The sequence below is a fragment of the Suncus etruscus genome, chromosome 15 (genome assembly GCF_024139225.1).
Source record: "Suncus etruscus isolate mSunEtr1 chromosome 15, mSunEtr1.pri.cur, whole genome shotgun sequence".
Taxonomy (NCBI): domain Eukaryota; kingdom Metazoa; phylum Chordata; class Mammalia; order Eulipotyphla; family Soricidae; genus Suncus; species Suncus etruscus.
Window position 1 is genome coordinate 74796061 of NC_064862.1, and position 16108 is coordinate 74812168.

The following is a 16108-nucleotide window of genomic DNA, read 5'->3' on the forward strand; positions in this document are numbered from 1 at the left end:
TCAAAAAATTTGGGAGACAGGGAAAAGGTGATGAGACATTTCAGTTCTAGGGCCATTTTCAGGGGATCCTCAAGCACCTTCTTTTTAGTTCAAAGTGGAGACCCCAGCCCCTCGCATATTGTGTCTTCTCTTCCTCTCCCCCCCCCCATCGCTGACGCATTGAAAGGCTGCAGAGGTGAGTCACCAGTTGGGGGGAAGGGATAGACTGAGGGGATGCTAAGCTGAAGAAGTCCAAAGCCCCGACCCTCTTTTTCTCTTCCAAACCTCAAGGAAAGCCCGAGAACCCATGCCCCTTCCTCTGGCTTCCCAGATCTCCAGCTTGGAGTGCTATGGTCCAGACCCCAATTCTTTCAGGTCTCCTCTGGAGAGAGAGAGGATGGGATATACAGCCACAAAGACCAGAAGAGTGGAGACAACTCAGGGCAAATGCCAGGGCAATGCCAGACTCCCAGTTTCACCTTTTCCATCTCTGGGTCCTCCTTTCCCTTTTTTGCTCTGCCCTTGCAGATCTTTTTCAGAAGCCCAGGGAAGGAGGAAGGGGTGAAGAGCAGCAGAGCCCCTCTCCATGAAGTGGGGTCTCTGAATGAATGAGCAGAGGCAGCAGGGAACTAGGGTTCAAAGCAACGGAAGAGACAGAAACTCAGACGGGAGCAGCCATGGTCCAAATGGAGATTCCCCACAAAGATCCAGGCTGGTAATTCACACACGCACATTCACAAGACATGTACATATATTCGCCCATGAACACACATCTAATGGCCATACACTCACACACATAAACACTCACCCACACAATCACACGCGTATAAAAAACATACACTCTCATCCACACATATGCAAATTCACCTGCCTACATTCACACACAACCACAAGTCTTACATACACACACGTGGATTCACACAACCGACAGACACACAGACACACATGCACAGCCCACATAGGTATATATTCACACCCACTCACCTTCCAGTCATACACACACACACACACACACACACACACACAGACATATCATAGGCACTCTTGATTTTAGGGTAGGTTTGCACCTGCTGGATGTACTTTCCAAAGAGAAGCCCCCCCCCCTTGAGCTTTAAGGCATGAGTAGAGGAAGAAAGGAGTAGAAAGTTGGGGAGACACTCAGAAAACCAGGGGCACAGACCTGAGCTGGGGGAGGGGGCTTGGCTGGGATCCCGAGGTTTCACTGCGCAAGAATGTGAGGTGCAGGTGGGAGGGGAGGGACACTAATACCCACATAACCTTTAGCATGGAGGATAGGCATGATGGATCCCATCTCCGAACCCAGTCAGGCACTCCCTTCCCACAGTAGCTGGTGCCCAGATCAGAGACCTGCAAAAGTGCCACCCTCACAGGTGCCCAGGTTTTGGGGTGGAGGGCGGCAGGAGTAGGGAGTAGAGCCACCCACACCCACATTTCCCCCATATGTAGCCCCTGTGTCATCCCGGACACTGAAACACTCCTGGTCCCCTCCCCTCTTTCATCATCCCTCCATGCATGAGCCTGCCTGCACACACATACACACACACACACACACGTACATGCGACCTGACACGCAACACCAACAGCTTCCAGAGGCTCCACTCTCCCCACATCACATCCCTGGTCTCCAAGCCCTGCAGCCCCTTCCCTCCCCCAACCAGACCTGGGAGCAGCTCAGCTCTGTCCTCCCCAGAAGGTGACGTGACCCCCACCCCATTCCAAGGTTCCCGGCAGCTAAAGGGAGAGGAAGAAGGGGGGAAAATCGGTGAAGCCCCTAGGGATAGGTCCTGGATGTTGTAGGGGTGGAGGGTGGGGTGAGTATAGCCTGGGAGGGCACTGCTGGCCTTTCCTGCGGACCCCTCCTCTCTTAGGTATTTCCAGACACCTTGTTTTTCAGGTTCCCCCACCCCTTGAGCCCGATTCAGGTCCCGGAGCTTTCCTTCTTCTCCCTCCTGCCCCCATCCCTTCCCTTTTCTCTCTACTCCTCCCCACCTCTTTCCCCGCAGAGCTGATGGTTTTTCTTCTGGGAAAGTCGAACCACTGATGGAGCCGAGAAGTCACTGCTGGCTCTAGAGGGAAAGCACGTGAGTGTAAATGTGTGAGTGTGTGTGTGTTTGTGTATGTGTGTGTGTGTGTGTGTGTGTGTGTGTGTGTGTGTGCGTTTGCTTGTGTCTATGTGAGAGGGGGTTTTGGCAGTGCTAGGAGGAGAAGGGGAAGGGGCGAAGGTGTGACCCTCCCGAGTCTCAGCCCCGGATCCTGCCCGCAGAGTCCTGCATGTGCCATGGCCCCCGTGTCTGCAGTTCTTGTGTGTCTGGTGTGTGTCATTGTCACTCCCCCCCTTCCTCCTGCCCACGCCCCCGCACGGCTCCCTGCCTGCACCGCAGCCCCCTCCGGCCCCCCTCCTCCCTCTCTCCCTCCCTCCCCTTCATTCCTGCAGTGACTGCTCCCCCTCCCCTCGTCCCTGCCCCCTCCCCATTTCCGTCCTTTTCCCCCCCTCCGCCCACGGCTGGACTCCCTTCACTGGACCCGGAGAGCTGATGGATTCTCTTTGCGCAATCTATGCGTCATCGCCCCCCACTCCCCGGAACCTCGAGCTGCCCAAGCCCCCAGCCCCAGCCCCTCAGCCTCTCTCTCTCTCTCTCTCTCTCTCTCTCTCTCTCTCTCTCTCTCTCTCTCTCTCTCTCTCTGGCAGGAGATAGGGATGAGATTGGGAGGGGGTGTCTGGTGGTAAATAGGGGGATCTCTGACGTTGCATTCTAACCCTCTTCAGGTTCCATCCGCCCCTTTTAAGCTGTCGAGAGAGTCGGGGCTGAGTCACCTCCCACCTGCGCAAACCCCCTCCCCACCTGGTCTCTCTCTCTTCTCGCCCTCCAAATGTCCTTTGGGGGGGCAGCAGGAGAAAGAAAGCAGGAGGAGGGTGAGGAGGGGGTGGGCTGAGAAGGGGCCCCGCAACATTCGCTCTGGGGAGGAAGGGCGGAGGCGGCTGGACAGAAGGACAGACACACCTTTTTTTCCTCCAGACACGCACAGGCACGACACGATGGCACACACACATCACGCACACAATCTTTCCCTTTTTCTCTTCCGACTCGGACCCCTTCGGGTGCAATTACCAACACCGCAAGATCCGCCCCATCTGCCCCCGCCGGCCCAGGGACGGGCGCCCCGCACCGCAGATCAGATCGGCGGGCAGCGCCCCGCAGGCGCGCAGATCCGTCCGGCTGGTCAGGTTCAAGCCGTCCTTGGGCGTGTCGGGGATGGGGATCTCGGCGCCCCTCCTCACCTGGGAAGCCTTGTCCCCCACCTCCCCAATCTAGAGCTCCCCCGCTGATGCCCAGTCAGTTCTGAGGGAGCCCCCCACCCCGTTCAGCTCAGCGGCGCGAGCTTCCGCCGCTGCAACTAGCTGGGTAACCCCCACCAAGTCCCCAGCATCCTCCCTGCATCCACACCTCAGTCTCTTGGCCCATTCATTCATTCACTCATTCATCCTTTTCTCCTCGGCCTTCCTTCATTCATTCGTAGACCCCCCCCCGGCCCCGCCCGCCTCGCTGTTCCATTCATTCGTTCGCTCGCTCATTCATTCATTCATTCCTTCCTTTCCCCGGTTATTGGGTGAGCGCACGCCCCGCCAGCCCCCTCGGGCCCCGCAGTGCGCAGGCGCGGACCGGGCGCCGCCCGCAGCGTCCAATCACGAGCCGCCCTCCCGCCTAGCGACGCCCGCCCCGCTTCCCCATGAATGAACATTGACGTCAATGGGGCGGGGCCAGGTCACGTGACCCAGCGCGTTCCCCTTTATAAGGCGGCAGCGGCGCGGGCGCTGTCCAGCGTGCTGAAGCCGGAGCCAGAGAAGCGCCCGGAACCGCGCCGACCCCGAGCGCTCGAGCCAGCCCAGCACCTCCCCACCACCAGGACGGAGCCAGATCTCGACCGTACCCCAGCCACCGCTCGGAGCCGAGGCGGACGCGTTCCCGATCGTCCCCTGTTCCCCACCCCGTTCCCGACCCTCCTCTTCCTCCTCCTCTCCACCTCCCGCATCGGGACACCAGCTGGTAAATACTCCGCTGTCCACGTCCCTCTAACCCTCGCTCTTTCCCCCACCCACCCACCCACCCACTTCTATGGGGGTTGTTGAAAACACAGAAGGGTGCCCCCCTCGGTGAGGGTCCTTGGTAAATGGGAAGGGGTGTCGTCGCTTTTTTCTTGCCACTGAAGTCGCCCACGCACCATCCGGGGAGTCCTATTGGGGAGAAGAGGTCCCCCCCCCAAGATCCTCACTGCTTAGTACGTGGGCGCTGGCAGTGAGCTAGCGCAGGGAAGGGGCGAGGAGGGAGAGTGAGGATTGCGGGGTGTTCCCCCATTTACACGACTCCAAGGATCTGCACCACCTTCTTCCTTGGCTCCTCCTTTTTAAAGAAAAAAATCATTTTGGGTAAGGTCGACAGGAGAAGGGAAGCCCGGATTTCCTACTTAAAGGTAGGGAGGACGGGGAAAAAATAGAATCCGAGACGTGAAAGCGGAAAATTCTCACGGAAATCCTTTTTCTTTGGTCCCTTCTCTTTTTTTTTTCAGTCTCCAGCAGTCTTTTGGCCATGAAACTGTGGAGGGTGCCGGCGTCCGCCCTCTTCGGCTTCCTTCTACTGATCCCGGGGCTTGGAGCAGCGCCCCCGGGGCGCCCCGAGGCGCAGCCACCTCCCCTAGGCTCTGAGCATAAAGAGCCGGGAGTTGGAGACATAGCGCCGGGGCCAAAAGCGGCCAGCGCCCCCGAGGTCCGAGCCGCTCGAAATTCAGAGCCGCAGGAGGAGGGAGAGCTTTTCCAAGACGTGGATCCCCGGGCGCTGGCCGCGGTGCTGCTGCAAGCGCTCGACCGGCCGGCCTCGCCCCCGGCACCCAGCGCTTCCCAGCTGGGTGGACCCGAAGACCCAGCGGCCGAAGCGCTCCTGACCGAGACCGTGCGCAGCCAGACCCACAGCTTCCCGGCGGCGCCCGAAGCCCCAGAACCCGCGGCCCCGCCTCGCTCTCCGACCCCGGAGAACGGTGCCGAGGAAGGCGACCCCTCGGAGGAGCTGGAGACGCTCGCCGCCCTGCTCCAGGAACTGCGAGATTTCAGTCCGAGCAGCGCCAAGCGGCAGCAAGAGACCGCGGCCGCGGAGACCGAGACCCGCACGCACACGCTGACCCGAGTCAACCTGGAGAGCCCCGGGCCGGAGCGCGTGTGGCGCGCGTCCTGGGGCGAGTTCCAAGCGCGCGTCCCGGAGCGCGCGCCGCTGCCGCCCCCCGCGGCCCCGCAGTTCCCGGTGCGGGTGCCCGAGAACCGTCCCCTGGCCGAAGCCCACCAGTTCGGCGAGGGCGCGCCCTCCGCCAAGCTCCACCTGGGCGAGGCGCTGGCACCCCTGTCCAAAGCGTACCCGGGCCTAAGCGTCCCCTTCCCTAAGGCGCGCCGGCCAGAGGGTGCCCTCCTGGGCGGCTCCGAAGCCGGGGAGCGCCTTCTCCAGCAGGGGCTGGCGCAGGTGGAGGCCGGGCGGCGGCAGGCCGAGGTGACCCGGCAGGCCGCGGCGCAGGAGGAGCGGCTGGCCGACCTCGCCTCCGACCTGCTGCTCCAGTATCTGCTGCAGGGCGGGGCCCGGCAGCGCAGCCTGGGGGGTCGCGGGCTGCAAGAGGAGGAGGAGGCGGAGGAGAAGGAGAAGGCGCGCGGGAGCGTGAGGGAGGAGGGCGAGGAGGAGCCGGAGGAGGAGCAGGAGGAGGAGGAGGAGGCGGAGCAGGAGAGGCGCGGCGGGGTGGGCCGGTTCCCGGGGGACGAGGACGCCGAGGCGGCGGCCGAGGCGGAGGCGGAGGCCGAAGAGGCGGAGAGGGCGCGGCAGAACTCGCTGCTGTTCGCCGAGGAGGATGAGGACGAGGACGCCGAGGCCGGGGCCGAGGACAAGCGCTCGCAGGAGGAGACGCCGGGCCACCGGCGGAAGGTGGCCGGGGGCGCCGGGGAGGGCGGGGAGGAGGCGGACGACGACGAGGAGGAGATGGACCCGCAGACCATAGACAGCCTCATCGAGCTGTCCACCAAGCTGCACCTGCCGGCTGACGACGTGGTGAGCATCATCGAGGAGGTGGAGGAGAAGCGCAAGAGGAAGAAGAACGCCCCACCCGAGCCCGGGCCACCCCCGCGAGCCGTCCCCGTCCCCACTCGCGCCCGTGCCCCGCAGTCCCCGCTCCCCGCTCCGGCCCCGGCCCCGGCTCGGGACGAGCTGCCCGACTGGAACGAGGTGCTCCCGCCCTGGGATCGGGAGGAGGACGAGGTGTTCCCCCCGGGGCCCTACCACCCTTTCCCCAACTACATTCGGCCGCGGACACTGCAGCCCCCGGCGGCCGCCCGCCGCCGCCACTACCACCCAGCGCTGGCCCCCGGGCGCCACTACCCGGGCCTGGAGGCCCAGGCGCGACGCGCGCAGGCGGCGGCGGTGGCGGAGGAGCGGCGGATGCAGGAGCAGGAGGAGATGGAGAATTACATCGAGCGCGTGCTGCTCCACCGCCCGTGACCCGCCCCGCCGCCCCCCTCCGTGTCGCCCCTCTCCTCCCCTCCCTCCCTCGGTGTTTGCATGCGTCCCGGTTCCGACCCGGCCGCCGCCAGGTCCCGCCCCGCCCCGCCTCGTCCCGGGCCGCGCCAGGCACCGGCCCTATCGCTTCCAGGGTCCTCAGTTCCCACGCCCCCAAATCGCCCACGGGGATATGGGGGCGGCTCCGGGGATTCCCCCCTCCCGAACCGGCGCCGGCGGGCGGGTGGCTCGTGTGAGCCCCCGTTCCCCATGGGGCTTGCATTCCTGTGAGTTGCCTCCGGCTAACCCTCGGAGCGCCGCCTCCCTCTCTCTCTCTCTCCCTGACCGGATCGGTCGCTGTGAACTAACCCCCCACTACTTTCCTTTCTCTGTTGTAAATAACCCCTCACGGAGGAAATAGTTTTGCTAAGAAATAAAAGTGACTATTTTATTAGGACTTTGTTCTCGGTTTTTCACCGGTCCCCTGGGGCCTGGTGGGCCCTTCTCAAGGGGACGGTGAGGGCAGCGTCTGCCAAGATTCTAGCTTCCTCCAGGCGGCCTAGGGTGTGTGCCTGGCACGTGTCCTCCCTGCGTGCCACTTGGGCACTGGTTAGGGTTTCCATCAGCCTCACCAGGCGTGATCCTAAAGGGCAAAGCCAGGAGTAAGTCCTAAGCACCACCATCACAGATAGGGTGTGCCCCCTGCAAACAACACAATAAATTAGGTAGAACCCCTTTTCTTCCATCCATTATGGGGGTGTGTGTAATAGCTGAACTTCAACTAGTAAGCCTTACACACAGCAGACCCCAGCTTGATCCCCTGTAGCCCAGCTGGCTGTGACCCTAATTGTCCCCAAACCAAAGTCCTCAATTTCCCTTCCAGCATTGGGGTGGGAGAGGATGGTATCTTGAGGTCTGGGCAGAAAAGGCACCTTGAATCTTCCAGGGCGGGCTCCACACAGCCCCTCAGCCACCATCCCTCCCTTGTTCCTAAATCACCATATCACATTTACTATACAGGAAATCAAAGGGTGGGGGCCAGCAGGTAGAAACTTCCAGTTTTAGCCAAGTTCAACCCTTGTGCACCTAATAGGGGAGCTATCCCTGCGAATTATACCCTTGGCCAATCAGACTGAACCAAATGGGTGAGCTCTTTCAGTCAGGACCCTGACCCCCAATGTGACTCACCCTGGGATTCAGAAGCTGCATCTTGAGGTACTGAGTTCCCTACCTGGGCTCAGAACCCCCCTTTCATCAATGTGCCCTTGAGCCAAGTGACAAAGACATCAGGACTGCAGGAGACACTCCAATACCCCTCAAGTAGGAGATGCAGTGTCCTCTGCCCAAACTCCTCCCACATACCCAATCTGGGAAAAAAATTGCTCCTGGGCACACAAAGCCTGGGGCAGGCAAAGTCCAGAAAGGTTCCTCTTTTATTTCACCAGGGAAAGAACCAAGGCAGCAGTTCCGCCCCACAGGGACCCAAAGAGCAGAGGCTGGTTCCCTAGCCTGCCCACTTGCCTGGCACTCCCTGCCCTCCAAGTGGCAGGTTAGACAAAAATTAACTCAGTTCCTGGCCCCAGAAGGAGGGCACCGTGCCAAGCAAGAGGGGGGCAGACCTTCCCAGATTGCATGGAGGCCTCCCCAGGGCCAGCTGCAGGAGGGCTGGAGGTAGGTGGGAGGCAGGGAAAAGCCCCCAACCTCGAACCTGACATATTTATATATTTACAGACGGAGTGGAGGGGGTACTGGATCCTCAAAGACAGGGGTGCAAAGCCAGAGCACCCCCATTTGGGTCTCATCTCCCTCCATCTGAGTGCAAGAGCGGCAGGAGGGAATCAACTTTCGAGGATGCAGAACCCCCAGCTCACTCCAGAGCAGGGTGTGCTGGGTCCCTCCCAGAGAAGCATTCCTGCCCGGGCTCCCCAACTCCACAGGGACCTGGCAGGCTAGGCCAGACCCATCTCTTCCAGCACACTGCGAGGGGACTCATCCTCCTGGGAGAGAGAGAACAGAGAGAAAGGAAGTAAGGGAATGAAGGAGAAAGAGAAAGGGGCCAACTGTGATTCCTGGCTGAAACAGTTAGGATCCCCTCCGAGGCTCCCTGAGCCAGTGGAGTCCAGGAGGGCACCCCAGTCACTGAGGTAGTCAGCACCCCTAGGGAGCAGGGGCGGAAGCTACTAGAAGGTGGCAAGGGAAGGTTGGCGCAGGATCTGGGGAGCAGAGAGAGACCGCAAGGATGACTCACGGGGCCAACCCAGCGCACAGAGTGTGGGAGACCAAGTAGGCCATAATGTTAGGGGCAAGCTGGCCCGAGAGTTGGCCTCAGTCGGGTTCAGCTTTTCTCCCACTGCAAGCATAAGCCCCCCACCCACGCTCCCCCTCTTCAGAGCCGGTTGGGGCCAGCATGCTCATCACTGTCATCTCGGATCCTGGTGACTCATCTCCTTGCACCAAAGTCTCCGCTGCACAGCAAAGAGGAGGCAGAATGGAATGCGGGCAGGGGCGCAGGGAGCGTGATCAGCTAGGCCCCCACAACCTCATGCCCCAGGGCCCCACAGATTATGGATTCTGAGGAACACCAGGTGTTTAGAGTCACACATGTGTGTGCGCGTGTGAGTGTGTGTGTGTGTGTGTGTGTGTGTGTGTGTGTGTGTATGCGTGTAAAAGGAAACCAGCGCTATAGCACAGTGGGGAGACCTGCACATGGCCAACCCCGGTTTAATCCTCGGCATCCCGTAGGATCCCCTAAGCACCACCAGGAATCACTCCTGAGCACGGAGTCAGGAGTAGCCCCTTGCACCACTGGGTGTGGCCCAAAAGACAAAAAAATAAAAGTGCGCTAACCTAGGACGGACTGCGGTTCGATCCCCCGGCGTCCCATATGGTCCCCCAAGAAGCCAGGAGCAACTTCTGAGCGTACAGCCAGGAGTAACCCCTGAGCCTCACAGGGTGTGGCCCAAAAACCAAAAAAATAAATAAATAAAATAAAAAAATAAAAGTGGGTATGGGGGGGGCACCAAGGAAGGACCGCAGGACCCACCATATGCTGCTTCTCCAGTTTCCAGGGAAACCCTGGAAGAAAGTGGGGACATTGTGATTGTGTAGGTATAAGACACTTTGGGTCTGAGGGTTCCTCCCATACCTCCTGAAGCAGGTCAGCCTGCTCAATGGCCTTCAGCACACTCTTCTTGGAGGTGTCCTGGACATCACCCCCCATCAGGAACTCATCCAGGATAAAGTAGGCCTTCTCGAAGTTAAAGATGATATCCAGTTCGCACACCTGGGCAGAAAGGTCACCAGCGAGCTTGAATATTGGGTGTGTCCCTACCCACTCCCCTTTCCCACTATGACTAATCTTTTGGCCTGTGTCCCTTCCATGCTCTCCACTTGCCTGCTGCTTCAGTCTCCCCCATCAATCTCTTATCTCTCCAGCCTTGAAGCCTTCCCCTGTCCCCCAGACACCCCCAGAGAATCTAGAGTTCATGTCAGAGACTGGGGTCCCCAGCAAGATACTGCCACTACCTATTTCATTTAGTTTCTGCCATTTCATTTAGTTCTGTCTGTCCTTGTGGCGTAGATGCAGGGCCAGGGCCAAGCGCCCAGGGGTAGACGACACAGGTTCTGGAGTTATTTGTTAGGATGAAATTAAGTCAGCTTAGGCTGGCTGCCAACACCCAGGCCTGCCTCCGCTCCCCCAGATCAGCCTGTTCAAGAATCTGGGGGTGGAATCTTGGACCTGGCTGGCCAGAAACAAAAACAAAACTCTCCAGAAGATTCCAATGGCAAGTTGGGTCAGGATCTCCTGATACCATAAGAATCGGGTGCCTGTCCTTGGGGGACTCAGTTCTGAAGCTCTCGCTGGCCGAGACAGATTTGGGGTGCCCTCTTGTCCTGCTGTGGGATGATTAAGGGGCTCAACTAATGGGCTTATGGCTTAAAGAGGGAGATTAACTGCAGCTCTCACAGCTCCTGCATCCCCTGGTGTCCCATCTCCCAGGGTGGGCCCTGAAATCTGGCAGTTGGGGGGAGCTGTGGGGTTCTTGGGGGGCCACACTCACACTGCCAAAGTATTTGTCCAGCAGCTCCACGTATCGGTGGATCAGCTCAAGGGTGATGAGCTCATTGTCTTGGCCCTCGACGGCGCAGCAGAAGTAGAGGCTGGCGTATCTGAGGGGACACCAGGGAGGGTTGGGGTGCAGGTCTCTCCTGTCTCCCCATTCCTGGCTCAGAGCTGGTGTGTGTGTGTGTGTGTGTGTGTGTGTGTGTGTGTGTGTGTGTGTGTGTGTGTGTGTGTGTGTGGTACATCTGACAGCATTTTCACAATCTTTGAGTCTTTGAGTGTTGTGAAAAGAACTAGAGAGATGGGAGACACTGAGACAGAGAAAAACGTGATTTCAGAATCTATAAATGTTGGAACTAGAGGGGTGTGTGAGTATGCATGTTGGGTCAGGCTGTATGACGTGTGTGTGTGTGTGTGTGTGTGTGTGTGTGTGTGTGTGTGTGTGTGTAAATCTGACAGCGTTTTCACAATCTTTGAGTCTTTGAGTATTGTGGAAAGAACTAGAGAGACAGGGAGACACTGAGACAGAGAAAAACGTGATTTCATAATCTATAAATGTTGGATCTAGAGGGGTGTGTGAGTATGCATGTTGGGTCAGGTTGTATGACTGATAGTTCAATCCCCCGCACCCCATATGGTCCTCTGAGCACTACCAGGAATGATTCCTGAGTACAGAGCCAGGAAAAAGCCCTGAGCACTGCTTATCAGATGTGGCCCTAAAACACCCCCTCCTCAAAAGTCTGACTGCTGAACGAACCAGAATTTCTTCCTGGGGTCAGGGAGAAAGAACAGGGACTAGATAGTTGCCTCTTTTTTTTTTCCTTTTTCCCTTTATTTTTGGGTCACACCTGGCAATGTTAATTCTGGCTTTATACTCAGGAATCATTTCTGGTGGTACTCAGGGGGCATATAGGATGCTGGGGATCAAACCCAGCTTGGTTACATGCCCTCCCTGCTGTGCTATCGCTCTAGCTAAGGTATTTGCCTTCTATTTAATCCCTGGCACTGCAGGACTCCCCAAATATTGCCAGGTGTGGCCTTGAGGCCCCCTGAGTACTGCTCGAAATCGAGCACCACATTCTCAGGCCTGGCGGAAGTGCCCATTGGATGAGAATTGCTGGCCATGCCCCTGGCAGTCCCTGAGCACCACCTCACAGGTCACTCCCCAATATTTCTTCCAATTGAGTTGGGAATAAAAAGGATGGTTGTCCCCTGTTCTCCAAGGTCCTTCTCAACTCTCCTTTCTTAGTGACCTGGGCTGCTGCCAGCTCCTTCTGCCTCCAGGCAGTGTACAGGGAGTCACTTTGTTTTTGTTTTTGTTTTTTTGGGTCACACCTGGCAGCACTCAGGGGTTCCTCCTGGCTCTATGCTCCGAAATCGCTCCTGGCAGGCTCAGGGAACCATATGGGATGCCGGGATTCGAACCACCATCCTTCTGCATGCAAGGCAAATGAAATGCCTTACCTCTATGCTATCTCTCCAGCCCCGGGGAGTCACCTTTTTGGGGGGAGCATAATGTAACTCCCCTGCAGCGCTTAGGGGTTATTCCTGACTCTGCCAGATTACTCAGAATTAGTCCTGACAGACTCAAGGGTCCATGTGGGATGCCAGAGATCAAACCCATGTTAGCTATGTGCAAAGCACACCTGTTGTGCCATCATTCTGGCCCCCGGGGGTATCACCTTTTATAAACCACTTTGAGGTCCCTCCACTCGAGAAAGCTGCACATCTTGGGCTTCCGGGCCAGGACCACCTGCATCAGCTCCCGAACCATCTTCTTGCGCTCCTTGTCTGACGTGGCCAGGTACCATTTCTGCAGCCTCAGCTTTCCCTGACGGCTGAACAGCAGCATAAATCGCATCTGGGAGGAAAGAAGGGGGTGGGTATGTGTGTATGAGTGCTTGCGTGTGTGTGTGTGTGTGTGTGTGTGTGTGTGTGTGTGTGTGTATTCAGCACATAATTTCTTGAGGACTCTCTTTCCAGAGATTCAGAACCCACACTCATCCCAGTTCTCACCACAGTAGGGATGATGAGTGAAGAACCTGAATTTTTTTTATTTTTTGTTTGTTTTTAGCCATACCTGCAGTGCTGACTTTTCTTTTTTCTTTTTTTTTTTTGGTTTTTGGGCCACACCCGTTTGACGCTCAGGGGTTACTCCTGGCTATGTGCTCAGAAATCGCCCCTGGCTTGGGGGGACCATATGGGACGCCGGGGGATCGAACCGCGGTCCTTCCTTGGCTAGCGCTTGCAAGGCAGACACCTTACCTCTAGCGCCACCTACCCGGCCCCTCTTTTTTCTTTATTTTTTTTGTTTTGTTCTGTTTTTGGGTCACACCCGGTGACATTCAGGAATTTCTCCTGGCTATACACTCAGAAATCGCTCCTGGCTATGGGACACTAGGAGATTGAACTGCGGTCCATCCTAGGTCAGCCGCATGCAAGGCAAATGGTCTATCACTGCACCACCGCTCCAGCCCCAGTGCTGACTTTTCTGATACAGTGCTACAGGATCACTCCTGGTGACTGGTGGGGGGAGGTATATAGGGTGCTGGGGATTGAATTCGGGTCACCTGTATGCAAGGCAGTACCAGAACCCACTGTTAGTATCAGTTACTCTGGTTGGAACTTTTATTTTTCATATTGGTTTGAGAGTTACACCAGGCTGTGTTCAGGGCTTACTCTTGGCTCTGCACCAGGGGAACCCCAGTCAGCTGCATGTAAGGTATGTGTCCTACTTGCTGTACTATCTCTCTAGCCTCCAGGAGAACTCTTTTTTTTTCATCTGGGAACAAGTTTCTGTAGTTAGGAGGGAAGGAAAGAGCTGAGATTTGCTCCAGGGGCAGCCCCAGGATATAACATAGTTGGTATGTCTGTGACTCTCACTTTCAGCTTCATTGTTCTTTTTTCCAAAGTAAAGTCACTACTCAACAATCACTGGCTGGGGTCTGAGGTCTGTTTTCTCCTGCGCCTCCCATTATGGTCCCCTGGGGATCCCCAAATCTAACCATCCTCACCACTCAATGCCCTAGGTGTTGATCTCTATTACTACCTTTGTTTTGTTTTAGTTTGGGACCACATCCCGTAGTGCTCAGGGCTCACTCCTAGTTCTGTACTCAGAAATTATTCTGGGGGGTTCTTGGGGAACCATATGAGATGTCAGGTATAGAACCTGGGCCCACGACATTCGAGGCAAGCGCCCTCTCAGACCTTGATCTCCACTGCTTTAGCACATGGTAGTGGGATACTCAAGTTCCAAACTTGGGCCAAAGAGATAGTACAGCAGGCAGGGTGCTTGCCTTTCACAAGCCAAGCTGGGTTGATCCCATCATCCATATGGTTCCGAGTACTAGCAGGAATGACCCGAGTGCAGAACCAGGAGTAATCCCTGAGCACCCTGGGGAGAGGGTGGCTCAAAAACAAACAAAAAATATCCCCTCTCCCCACTCTGCCAGCCAGTCACTTGGACCCTGATAGTCCCTTTCCCACCCCCACCCCCCCCGGATACCAGGAAACCTATATATTTCTAGGATCTAGGAGACAGCCACTGGGTGAGATTCCCTCTAGGAACTTTTAGAGGAACATAGGTAGGTGGGGAGGGCCTGGGGCACCCTGCCCAGTCTTGGGGTTCCAGTGGGTGTATGTATGGGGTGTCTCCTCCACTGGCACTGTCAGGGCAGGAGCCTTGAGGGCAGGTTGAGCAAGCTGAGAAATCAGAATTGAAGAAAAGTGGAGGGTGGTTGGGGTGGTGGACTGGGGAGGAAAACGAGGCCCAGGTGGGGACTGGATCGGGCCAGCTGGCGCTAGGCGGCCCGGTGGGGGCAGGGAAGGCGGAAGACTCAGGTTCCCGGAAAGCCTGGAGTGGGCCCTTCAAAGAGCACAGAGCTTGGGGAGCAGGGGACCCCGAGATCCTGCTCTACCAGGAGCAGCAGCACCTGGAGTCCACCTCACCTCGCCTCCCCTCCTCACCTCAAACCCAGCCTGAGGGCGATCAGGACGCCCGGGTACCCCTAAACTCGCCTCCCACCAGGGGCCCCTGCTCCACCACCCCCGCACCCTCGGTGCGCTCAGGCCTTGCACCCCCATTCCGCACACTGGCCGCCCTGCGGCAGCCCGAGACCCCTCCCCGGGATTTCAAGCAACCTGGGCACGCTTCCCCCCAGGCTGGGTCCCGCCGGCTCTGCCCCCCCAAGCGCCCCATAAACGCGCCCCTGAACCCCAAAACCATTTCCAGCTGCTCTTCTTCCGGGGACCCAATGCCCGCCCTGTAAGTAAGGAGGGCCTAGCAGGGCCCGGGGAAGAGGGGAAGCCAGACCGGCTGGCCCCGAGGGCGGCCCCCCAACACCCCTGCAGGTGCTGCCCACGCCCCTCGGCTCCCCTCCCTCTCTCCCCTGCCTACCATCCTGCAGCCTCCGGCCCCGCGCGTCCCTCTCCGGCCACCGTAGGAGCCGGCCCAGCTGCCTTTCTTCTCGTCTTCGCTTCCTTCCCACCCTCCGGCCCAGGCCACGCCCCTGGACACGCCCCGTTATGGGCGGGGCTTCCTGGGCCCACATTGCGCAGGCGTCGAGGGCGCGCGACCCGCGGCTCGGCCCGGCCCCGGCCCCGGGCTGGAGGCGGGAAGCGGGAACCATGGCAACCAGGTCCTTGACTTGGGCTTTGAGTAGCCCCGGTCGTCATGGTAACCAGCTGTCTGGTGGTGGGTGGGATGGGAAGGAGGGGGAGAGGGAGACCCCGCCGCGGTCTTCGGGCTTTGGAACCTTTTTTGTGGGGAGGTTGGGGAGAAAGGGGCGAAGGGCAGGGAAAGGGGTCGAGGTGGATGCAGTGATGATGATGATGATGATGAGCTTGGGGGGGTTGTGAGGAATTGGGGAGCAGGGCTCCAGGGGGCAGCTGGAGGAGGCCAAGTGGGGTGGGAGGGAGACCCCAGGAGAAGGAGCCCTGAGAAGTAAGTAGTAGCTGCTTGCTACAGGGAGCACCTGCTGGGCCCCCAGACTCAGTTATAGGGAGAAATGGGCCTATTGGTGGGAGGTGGGAAAGAAAGTGAGAGGGAAAAGGGGAGTAAGTAAGAGACCCTCCAAGGGGAGCCTGGCTGGGTCTGAGTTAAACCGAGGCAGGTGAATCTCGGCTGCGTGCAACCCTATGTGCTTGTGTATGAGCACACGTCCATGCATGTGTTTGCATGTGCATCTGTGTGCATCTGTAAGCGCCAGTGTATACATGTGCAATCCAGTGTGTGCAACTGTGCGTGTAGATAAGGAATGCAGGAGTTTGCCTGCCTGATGAGAGAATAGTATTTGCTTGTTTTGGGGCCCTGCCAGGCGCTGCTTACTCCTGAATCTGCGCTGAGGAATCACTCCTCGCATTGCTCGGGGGATCCTATCTATGGGATGCTGGAATGGAACCAGGGTTGGCTGAGTGCAAGACAAGTGCCTTACCCGTTATTGTGCTATTGCACCAGTCCGAGAGAGAGAGAGAGAGAGACAGAGACAGAGACAGAGACAGAGAGACAGAGACAGAGACAGAGAGA

The 16108-nt window shown here is 58.1% G+C and overlaps 2 protein-coding genes across 2 annotated transcripts; one reads left to right on the forward strand and one right to left on the reverse strand.

Moving 5' to 3' along the window:
• The first annotated feature begins 1906 nt into the window (after positions 1-1906).
• On the forward strand, positions 1907-6972 carry VGF (VGF nerve growth factor inducible). The gene is made up of 3 exons (XM_049787857.1): positions 1907-2081; positions 3797-4046; positions 4567-6972. Exon 3 carries the CDS (start codon positions 4587-4589, stop codon positions 6522-6524), a length of 1938 nt encoding a protein of 645 aa, XP_049643814.1. The 5' UTR covers positions 1907-2081; positions 3797-4046; positions 4567-4586; the 3' UTR covers positions 6525-6972.
• Positions 6973-7941: 969 nt separating this feature from the next.
• AP1S1 (adaptor related protein complex 1 subunit sigma 1) lies at positions 7942-15063 on the reverse strand. Its single transcript, XM_049787884.1, has 5 exons — positions 14981-15063; positions 12267-12445; positions 10583-10691; positions 9667-9804; positions 7942-8518 (listed from the first exon to the last, which is right to left on the reverse strand). Exons 1-5 carry the CDS (start codon positions 14981-14983, stop codon positions 8471-8473), a joined length of 477 nt encoding a protein of 158 aa, XP_049643841.1. The 5' UTR covers positions 14984-15063; the 3' UTR covers positions 7942-8470.
• Positions 15064-16108: the final 1045 nt, after the last annotated feature.

Bases quoted from the DNA above. Each gene is read 5' to 3' on its own strand.
- AP1S1 (XM_049787884.1), bottom strand. The intron at 9,805-10,582 runs GTGAGTGTGGCC...CTTTCTGCCCAG, and splicing joins TGGACAAATACTTTGGCAGT to GTGTGCGAACTGGATATCAT. The intron at 8,519-9,666 runs GTATGGGAGGAA...TCTCTCTCCCAG, and splicing joins AGGCTGACCTGCTTCAGGAG to GAGGATGAGTCCCCTCGCAG.
- VGF (XM_049787857.1), top strand. From the start codon at position 4,587: ATGAAACTGTGGAGGGTGCCGGCGTCCGCCCTCTTCGGCTTCCTTCTA.